This window comes from Parasteatoda tepidariorum, chromosome 10 (genome assembly GCF_043381705.1).
Source record: "Parasteatoda tepidariorum isolate YZ-2023 chromosome 10, CAS_Ptep_4.0, whole genome shotgun sequence".
NCBI lineage: Eukaryota > Metazoa > Arthropoda > Arachnida > Araneae > Theridiidae > Parasteatoda > Parasteatoda tepidariorum.
Window position 1 is genome coordinate 6,895,178 of NC_092213.1, and position 11,079 is coordinate 6,906,256.

An 11,079-nucleotide genomic window follows, 5' to 3' on the forward strand; every position below is an offset into this window, starting at 1 on the left:
AATCTGGAGAAAGATCTTTCTCCTTCTGCATTTGATCCAAGAATCGACAAATATATTCTTAATGCAATGTGAACGTTAGGAAAAGTATTCACTAGTTTATCTTTAACATAGTTATCGATCGAACTAATCATAATGGTATTATCGATATCTACTGCAATATCGGCAGTATGTCGGTATTGCAGATAAAGTTCGATAAACAAATTTGTGAATTAAAATCCATATTAATAAAAATGTAAAAAAAATATGCAAGAAAATTTTAGCATATATTTTGAAAAGAGGGGAGGAGTGGGGGAAGGAGGGGAGGGCCCAAAAACGGCTATGCCTAGGGCCCACGAAAGGTATAATCCGGCTCTGAGCCTAGGGCCTACGAAAGGTATAATCAGGCTCTGCCCTTATATGTTATTATACCAAGCATTATCTTTTAAACATGGTAATGTTGAATTTGTTTTGAAACTATAGCATCAGAATTAACTTCATAATGTAACTCTTAATTCACTACAAATAACATTTTCTAGCGACAGTTATAGATGTTTTTTTTTGTTGTTGACATTAGGGGACATAGCTGTCTCCTTTGATGCTTATTTAAAAAGAACATAACTTTTTATTAAATGTGTCAAAGTTGTACCGGTTTTTACCTTCAACAGTAATTTCTAACTGATCACAAGTAACGTTTGTCAGCATTATTATATCATGACAGTTAAGGTTTTCGTTACTGACATTAGGAAAAACACCTGTCCCCATTGCCATTTATTTAAAAAGATAACTTTTGGTGCTCTCACAGGTTCACTAACGAAACGTTATCTTTTACAATATATTGATAATTTGTACCGCTTTCGACTCTAGCGTTGAATTTAACTTCAATCGTAACTTTTAACTGACCATGATAAACTTTTAAGCATCATTTTTAGTAAATGTTAAGGGTGATTTCAATATATTTTTGTAATTTCTTTTCCTTTGTAGATGCGTGCTTATACCTGAAATAGTGTACCAGATGTGAAAACATAAAAATAGTTTTATTCGTTATTAGAAAAAACCTGGGTATATTTTTAATTGTCCCACAAAAAAAGATCGTCTTTAATTGCATTCATTATCGACACTAGAGTAGATAGCTGTCACTTTGGTGTGCAATAACTATTAATATTTTATGCGATATACTAATAACTACCGGATAACAAAATCTAAATCATGAAGTAGCAACAACTAGCAATATTTTATGGGACATAATAACTGCTGGATAGTACATCCCAAATTATGAAGTAGCAACAACTGGTATTATTTTATGGGATATAATGTTGACTACAGGATAACAAAATCCAATGTATGAAGTAGCAACAACTGGTAATATTTTATGGGATATAATAATAACTGCTGGATAACAAAATCCAATTTATGAGGTAGCAACAACTGGTAATATTTTATGGGATAGTATAATAATAACTGCTGGATAACAAAGTCCAATTTATGAAGTAGCAACAACTTGTAATATTTTATGGGATATAATAATAACTGCTGGATAACAAAATGCAATTTATGAAGTAGCAACAACTGGTAATATTTTATGGGATGTTACTTATGCCACTTACTAATCACCAGAGGTCGAGCCGCGATGGCTCAGGGGATAGAGCGTTCGCCTTCCAATGAGGCGAACCGGGTTCGAATCCCAGTCGATACGAATTCCGCATTCGGCTTGCGCCAACCACATTGCTGACATGAAATATCTTCAGTGGTAGAGGGATCATGGGTTAGAGTCAGCTAACAGCGGGAGGTTCTCGTGGTCTTCCTCTCCATGTAACACAAATGTGGGTAAGCTCCCTCAAAAAGTCATCCACGAAGGCAAATTTCTCCCACTACTCGATCCAGGAGTTCCCTTTTCTTCTGGATTGGGTTCAAAATGACAAGGATTTGAACATTAGTAGTCGTGAACCCATAAAATTGGGTCGGATGTTAGCAACAGTATTAAAATAAAATAAAAAATCACCAGAGGGCGGGATAGACTGATTGTTAGGTGATTGGACTCTTGTTCGTTAGAACAGGAGTTCGAATCCAGCAGGCCGAAGAATCCCCTTGTAGTAAAGGGTGATTGGTGCACGTTAAATCTGGGTTAAAATCCTCTTGCTATCAGAATAACCGTGGATGGTTTCCGTTGTTTTCCTCTCCATGTAACAGAAATGCAGGTTAGTACCATTAAAAAAGTCCTCCATGAAGGCAAGTTTCTCCCAATACTTAATACAGGATTTCCATTGTCTTCTGGATTGGGTTAAAAGCAAGGCTACGGAGTTGAACATGGATTGTCATAAACCTAAAATTTGGTTTGTTGTTCAACGACGATTATAAAATAAAATAAAATATGAAATCAGCAAGCCTGCTTGAAATCAAGCGAATCTTTAAGGCAATTGGTGCGTTTCTTGTTCTTTCAATGGCGCCACCAATGGCCAAGTATATGTCTTCAGCCACGCACACTTTATCGCCCATTTTACAGGGAGGACCCAATCATAATCCATTCATTCATCACTGATCGTAATTTTGTCCTCTGAGAATGATCTATCTCCAATTCATTACCTTCAAATATACTGATTTGTTATGAGAATTTGGAGGAATTTGTGATCCAGACAGATTTAACGTGCACCAGTCACTATTTAATACAAGGTGAATCTTCGGCCGGCGGGGGATTCGAATTCCCATTCTCCCGAGCACGAGCACAACGTTCCTCGAACCATGCTATCTCGGCCCTTCTACAATACATACACAGTTCAATAATAACAGGAGCCGTGATGGGTCAGGGGATAGAGCATTCGCCTTCCAATGAGGTGAACCTGGTTCGAATCTCAGCGGTGGCTTTTCAATTCAAATTCCCCACCCGGCTGGCACCGATCACAGTGCTGACGTAAAATATCCTCAGTTGTAGACAGATCATCAATTAGAGTCTCCTTGCCGACTGGCTGACCGTGGGATAATTTCGTGGTTTTCCTCTCCATATAGCGCAAAAACTGGTTGGTTTCATCAAAAAGTCATCCACGAAATCAAATTTCTGCCAATATTTGATCCAGGAGTTCCCTTGTCTTCAGGATCGGGTTCAAAATTACAAGGCTATGGAGTTGAACATTAGTAGTCGCACACTCAAAATTGTGTCGTATTTTCAACGACGGGTATAGAATGAAAATAAAATAAGAACAGCAAATAATCTCACTTGTGGTGGGGGGTGAGTTAAGTTCTAACATGAGAACTGACGATGAGAGTTTCTCTTCTGTGTTTACTATTTCAAAATTCTCCTCCAATGTATAACAGAGTCCTAAATTTGTCAGTACTGGCTTGAATACTTCGCAGCACTCTATTTCCGCTACAGTTGCAGTACACTCCACAAAAATTTCTTGGCAACTGAAAAATGAAATAATATTAGGTTTTGCAATTACTATATCCTATTTTGCGACTTAGTATTACGAGGCGCACCTTTTTGCGCATTGTAGAATTAGTATAGCGGTGGTAGATACCTGGGATTCGCGACTGGGATAGGGGTGTAAGGGGGGGAAAACTTAAATTTTGCTACTTAGACAAATGAGGTATTGTTGCGTTGAACCGAATGAAGAATGACTAATAATGGTGGCTTCATACGGAACGAAACTGCAATGCAAAACAAGAATTCGCTTCTTTGATACAGTTTGTTTGCTGCATGCACTTTCACACCGCCTGACAACAAACCTGTTTCCTGGATAGCTGCTTACTTTACTTCTATATCTAGTTTTTGTTTCAAAACTTATTTTATCGCTATTTTTTTGGGGGTGTATTTATATTATTAATTTTTATATTTATATTACTATATAATTTCATTACACGATTCCTCATAAATTGCCGAAATAAACTTTGCGTCACATATTTACAAATATTATATCAATAATTTATACAAAATTATTATTAATTTTTTTAATTTTTGTTTTATAATTTTATGCACTAATTTTTAGTACTTAACTTATCTTTTTATTTCAAGAAAATGCATTTTTTCTGTATAATTTTTTTTCCGGATATAACACGTATTTTTGTTTTGTTAAAAAAAATAAATGAATGGAATATTCAATAACTCAAATTTAAAAAAAATTGGGAAAAATGAAAAACTGAAATTATTTTACACTGTTTCATCAAAAGTCTTGTCAGGAAAAATGTTTTTCTCAAAACATTGTTGTGTACAATATTTTGAATATTAGAAATATATAAAGTTTGCAACTTAACATTTAATATAGGATATGATAAAAAGGTTTTTATTTCCATATGCAAATGCCTCAATATAGTTTGTTTTTCTTTCATTCACAAGTTGATAGGAATTTATGAGATTAATATTTCACTCGACAGAATTTCCGAGTGGAGCCACTTACATAACTTGACTCTGAATTTTATAATGGATACTTTTTATTATTTACTGACCCTTTACAATATGACCATTAGATACTACTTTATGAGAAGTACAGGATTGTGTGGGTTTTTCTTTTTTCCTTCATGTTTTACTTTTGCAAAAAATTACATTTCCCAAAAAATGTTAAAAAAAAAGAATTACATCAGGTTTTAAATTATTACATCAGGTTTCAAACATGCTAGACCTTTTTTCCTACTGAATGTTACTGTCGTATAAAGTCATAGTCAGTCTGAACCACTGGAGGCTATATTCTATAACACTCGAAATAAAAATTCTTAGATGACTAACGGTACCTCAACTATCAACGATAGGCACATGAAGCCTATAGCATAACAGTGAAATACTATATTGCAAAATTTATTAGGTAATTTCTGTTCTTGAATCTGGTCTATTCACTCAATTGAGGAAAGTATTGTTGTTCAAGATATATAACTAGTAATACAACGTGATTAAGTTTTAAAAAACTGACTTTAAGTATTTAATAATTAACCGAGTTAAANTTAAGAAAGTCACTCAAAACCCCAGAACTTAAAGAATAATGAAAAAAAAAAAAAAAGAAACTAAACCATTATTTACATTAAATGGAATGAAAAGTTTAAGCGTTTCAAAACAATGTTTTTCCTGCAATTTGACGGAGAAATGAAAAAAGTTTTACAGCAAAAATGTTAATAAGATAATCTTTAACACCACTTTCCACTTAAGCAATCGGTTTTATTTAGAAAAAAAATTCGACAGCGAAAATGCTGAGTTTCTTTTGCATACAATGACCATAAGTTTGAAACAAGATTAACAACTTAAATAATATTGAATAGTTGAGTTTTGCAATTTTTACTAGTATTATTTTTTCAGATAAAAAAAGGGACTTTTCCGTATTGTGATCTGTTGCGCCAACTATAATCGCCAAGGTGCCAAATAGATTTTAAATTTGCATTAAAAAAAAAAAAAACATGTAGAAGTTGCCCGGGGGTGGCTACGAGTTACACCTTTCAAGTCTACCCANGTTCAATGTCTCTCGTGGGCCACTGCTCGGAAGTTGCTAAGGTTATTCTGCTGCCGCAGATAGCAATACGGAAATCTCCCCAAAAAAAGTTAAATCGATAGTTCTAATCTTTCTATTCTTAATATCTATTATTTTAAAACCCACTCTTGTGTTCATAAAAGTTGGGATGTTTTGCACACACAAAATTCAGGAGAAAAATTTAAAAATTAGAACAAAATATTTTGCAACAATTTGATACACTTAAAAACAGATAGAAACGTTACTAAAAGCAGGATTCAAATTATTTTCAGAACAAAAATAGATTGTTAATCCTAATTAGAATGTGCACTACCCTACAATAATGGAGGAGACATCATGCTATTTTTCATACTTAACAATTAAATTTAAAGCTATCAGAGTTTGGAGAGACCAATAATAAATTGCGAAAGAAAGCAAGTATTTTCTGAACATTCTATTCCAGAAAACCAAACAATAAGCTTATAACTTGTATAGATTATTTTAGTTGTTATTTTTAATCATTGCATGAAGTTTCGTGAACCCGAAGTACATATTTATGGAGATATGGACATTTTCATTAAAAAAAATTTTTTTTCACGTGTTTTTGTTATAACTTTATAGACATATTCAATGGAATTAAACAAAACTTTTGGAGCAATGTCAGATTAATTACAAAATTGTCGAATTTAAATTTAAAAAAAAAAATCGTATAAAACTGCGAAAGTTATGAGTATTTAAGCTAGGTAATTCTTTTATACTGCGCATGCACTGAAAATTTTTAACAAGTTTTTCATAATTTTGAANTGTGTAAAAAAAAAAAAAAAAAATGAATGGAATATTCAATAACTCAAATTTAAAAAAAAAAAATTAGGAAAAATGAAAAACTGAAATTATTTTACACTGTTTTATCAAAAGTCTTGTTAGGAAAAATGTTTTTCTCAAAACATTGTTGTGTACAATATTTTGAATATTAGAAATATATAAAGTTTGCAACTTAACATTTAATATAGAATATGATAAAAAGGTTTTTATTTCCATATGCAAATGCCTCAATATAGTTTGTTTTTCTTTCATTCACAAGTGGATGGGAATTTATGAGATTAATATTTCACTCGACGGAATTTCCGAGTGGAGCCACTTACATAACTTGACTCTGAATTTTATAATGGATACTTTTTATTATTTACTGACCCTTTACAATATGACCATTAGATACTACTTTATGAGAAGTACAGGATTGTGTGGGTTTTTCTTTTTTCCTTCATGTTTTACTTTTGCAAAAAATTACATTTCCCAAAAAATGTTAAAAAAAAAGAATTACATCAGGTTTTAAATTATTACATCAGGTTTCAAACATGCTAGACCTTTTTTCCTACTGAATGTTACTGTCGTATAAAGTCATAGTCAGTCTGAACCACTGGAGGCTATATTCTATAACACTCGAAATAAAAATTCTTAGATGACTAACGGTACCTCAACTATCAACGATAGGCACATGAAGCCTATAGCATAACAGTGAAATACTATATTGCAAAATTTATTAGGTAATTTCTGTTCTTGAATCTGGTCCATTCACTCAATTGAGGAAAGTATTGTTGTTCAAGATATATAACTAATAATACAACGTGATTAAGTTTTAAAAAACTGACTTTAAGTATTTAATAATTAACCGAGTTAAAATCTTAAAAGATTAAAAAAAAATATCATAGAAATTATCTTAATATTTTATTTTTTTATTACGTAACTAATCCACTGACGTGGATTTTAGAATTTTTTTCAATTTACAAAGATTTTTAATGTAAACTTCGTTTGATGCGACATATTTTTCTCAATAGAACAGAACTTTGAAAAAAAGCATGGGTAACACTCAGCGTTTTTAAATTTAAAAAAAAGCATAGGAACAAGTTGATCAGAAATGATTTTAAAATAGGGTGCGATTTCGGGCATGCGTGAAAAATTACAGACCCTATATTTTCTTGACACCAGAAACATATTATACCTCAATATAAAAATAAATCTAAAAGGAAATCGATATTTATAGATATTTTCACACAACACTATAAATTGCTTAAAAACATATTCTAAACACTAAAGAATAAATGTATATGAAATAAACTAATGATGAAAACTTGTAATTTATCCTAATCTAAAACAACAAACTATCATCAAAATAATAATAATGAAAAAAAAATCCAAAATGGAGAAAAAAAAAGCTTACCTGGCGCTGTTTTCGATGATGAAATGTCGGAGGTCAAAATTTGCTATTGATTTCTTTAATTTTTTGTATCGTTCATCTACTTCTTTGAGTTTCTCGCCAAAAGCTTTTTTTTCTGGAAATGCCAATTTGAAAAAAATATTGTTCCTCGTGACTGCATTTTCCACAAGTAAGGCACTTTCTTTAGGAGTGAGACTTTTAAAAGGATATCCCAATGCTAGAAGTGCATATTCAAAAAGCTCCAAATCTGAACCATTAATGCCTGTAATAATAAGAGAGTTCAATTTAAATAAAAGGATAATTTTAAACTGTTCAATGTCTCAAAGGCTAATTATTTTGGAAGTAAGTAGATCACTAATCATAATAATTCCACCGTGCTTTGTAATTAAATACCTGCATGTGAGGTCATCGTGTATATCGATTCTGATCGGTTGCTCTGAAACGTGGCATTTGTTTATGTTAGCAACTGTTCCTTCCATTCTATCTCGAATAAGCCTAATCCTTCAAATATGAATTCTCGTAAGTGACACTTTCTAAAATCGTTCACTTACGAATTAACGAGTTCAAAACCAATATAGTTTAAGAGTTCAGAATTTCATTTCCATAGCAGGATTCGACCTTAGAGGAAGATAGCACTACATCCCTCTGTCTAACTTACTGTATAGTCACAGCAGTATTTTTTTATCACTAGATAGCGATGTCGCCATTTTCTCTTTCTAGCTAATAGCTCTGTAAAAAAATCGGTACTCATGAAATATCATGAAATTTTCTTCGCTTTTGTCGAAACCGTTTCCTGATGTATGCTCCGAGAGAAGTTTTCATCAAAGTGACGAAAAACAAACTATCATCACTTCTCCGAAGAAACGAATTTCGTCAAAATTAAAGAAATATTTCGTCATTCGATTTTTTTAACAAGGAAAAAAAGCAACTCATAGTGCCTAACGTATCAAACTTCTCTAATAATCACAATGTCGCTTTAACAAAGCAAGATGGACTGACAGAACAGAGAAATTAACCCCTTAACGATCGGTTAATTTTCAAGAAAACGGTCTTAAAAGTGCCTGTTTTTTTACTTTTGTATTTGTATTACGTATTTGATGAGTGCTGCAACTAGTTTAAAATAAACTAACTATCTACAATTACCTTAAAAATATCCTGGAGCTGCCATCAGGTGTGAATGAGAAATAAAATGTTTACCGGGCAAAAGAAATTAATTGATTTTATTCTTATTGGCGCGTTACTACTGAACACTTCAGCCCGCCAATATCACGGGAGCGAGAAGGGAGGGGTTAATGACACCCATGCCCGAAGTGGGATTCAATCCCGGGATCTTCCAGGTTCTAGGCTAACTCTTTGACCTTCATGCAGACCAATCGGCTAACTTCGTCATTTTCGATCGTCTAGTTTTCTATCCAGTTTCGTCATTTTTGCTAACAATCTCCCACAATGCATCACAATTAGGCTACGAGTTGAGGAGACATTTTTTCATATATTAGAGAGTTCGCGTTTCGTCAAAAATCACCTGATTTCTCCAGATTCAAATCATCTGATTCAAAATAAACGAAATATAGATCAAGGATTACTGAATCGTCAAAAGTGAGTTTTATTTCTGAGAGTGTAGTTATCTTTCATTTATCTGTAGGGATTTCTGATGATTCACTAAACTGTGATCTTAGTGACCTTACTAATCATGTCATTCAATTCTTTCTTTCAGCATTTCATTTGAAAGGTTGAATTGTGGAACACTTTACGAAGCAAATTACAGGTTTATTCCGTGGTCCGACTATAAATATGTGAGGGAAAAATTTAATAAGAAGGATTTGACATGCTTGAAAGTTTTTCAAAATATTTTGTGTGTTGTGTCTCACTGACCATATTTAATCCTTAAATTTTTTTATCACTTGATCAAGGAAAAGGCCTGTCAAAAATTCGAGACTGAGTGATCACTTTTGATGAGAAAGCTAACTCAACGAGGCTGGGATAGCCTGGTTGGTAGAACGTTGAACTAGTGTTCGTGAAAACTCCCAATGTATTAAATAGTGACTACTGCATGCTAAATTTGTTGGAGTCACTAAGTCCAAGTTCCCATAACAAATCAATAGCTCAGGTTTTACTGAATGGGTGATGGATCGTTCTCTGATTCAGGTCAAAATTACGATCTGTGGATGAAGTAATGGATGTATGATTGGGTAGTCCCTGTAAAGCGTGTGTGTAGTCGTATTCTTGGTCATAGATTGCGTCACTTAAAAACACGAAACGCACCCTCAGTTTTAAAAAAGTTTTCATGATTTCAAGCAAGTTTGCTGATATTGGCAAAGTGCCATTGGTAACAACAAGCTAACACACTGTTTAGAAGACCGGTGAATCGGGGGTTATACCTCCGTCCTCATCATAAGAACTTTACAAACTTTTTCAAATACCTATATAAAAGATCTCAGTGTACCACAGAAGCAGACTAAAGTATCCTCCAAAAGATTTTGAGGACATGGAATGTTCGAATTTTTCAAATTTTTACATGGATAAACTTAGTAAGTAGACATGCTTCCTATAATTTCGGTTACCTGTCTTGTAAGATGGCCTCCTGCAAATGGTGATTCTTGGATAAACTGGAAAAAAATGTGGATCTTCCTCCCGACCTACTTCTACGTCTTTGTTGATGCTGTAGACATAAGCAGACTCTTTGCTGAATACCTCCATTAGTAGAAAAATGCAACTGGCTATGAGAAGTAAGAGGCAGAAGAAAAAGATTACCCTGAAAAATTCATTAACCCAGTTTAGGCCAAGCATAAACATTTCACAAAAAGTGGCATTATTTTTATTTAAACATGCTAAAAATGCATTCATTAAGACACAAAAGATGTTTCGTGTCTGAAAATAATACTTTATTTATTGCACCATTTATTTTATTTTAGAACCTTCGTTGAGCAGCCGCCCTAATTTTCACGTTCGACAGCTTATGTTCAACTCCGCATCCTTGTAATTCTGAACCCAATCCAGAAGACAAAGAGAGGCCTTCGTAGAGGACTTTTTTTGATGGAATTAACCCACATTCGCGTTGCATAATGAAGAAAACTACGAAAAACTCCACCAGTTAGCCAGACGGCAAGAGGATTCTTACCCATGATCTGTCTACCACTGAGAATATTTTACGTGAGCACTAGGTCGGTGCGAGCCGGGTGTGGAATTCGTATTGAGCAGCCATCGCTGGAATTCGAATTCATTTTATTGGAAGGCGAACACTCCTCTGAATCACTACGACTCAAATATGCACCATTGACCAAATTATTGGACAAACCATTTAGTTAATCTCTAGTTTTTTTTAATGAAATTTTTGTTTTTTTATTTTATTTACTAAACTTGCAACTTTATTCCAATTTTAATTTTTTTTGATAATTGTGTATTTTCTGAAATTCGAATTTGTTAATAACCGTTTCAAATTAAAAAATAAATAGCGTATTTCAAAAA

General features: G+C 33.2%; 1 protein-coding gene across 1 annotated transcript in view; it reads right to left on the bottom strand.

The window, feature by feature from the left end:
- Nucleotides 1–10,386, bottom strand: part of LOC139426721 (uncharacterized) — a 13,256-nt gene extending 2,870 nt beyond the window's left edge. Inside the window, exons 1-3 of the mRNA XM_071186511.1 lie at nt 10,176–10,386; nt 7,618–7,876; nt 3,188–3,375 (exon numbers count right to left, since the gene is read on the bottom strand). Coding sequence (XP_071042612.1) covers nt 3,188–3,375; nt 7,618–7,876; nt 10,176–10,311 — 583 coding nt within the window. The 5' untranslated portion in view covers nt 10,312–10,386. The remainder of the gene's footprint in view (nt 1–3,187; nt 3,376–7,617; nt 7,877–10,175) is intronic.
- Nucleotides 10,387–11,079: the final 693 nt, after the last annotated feature.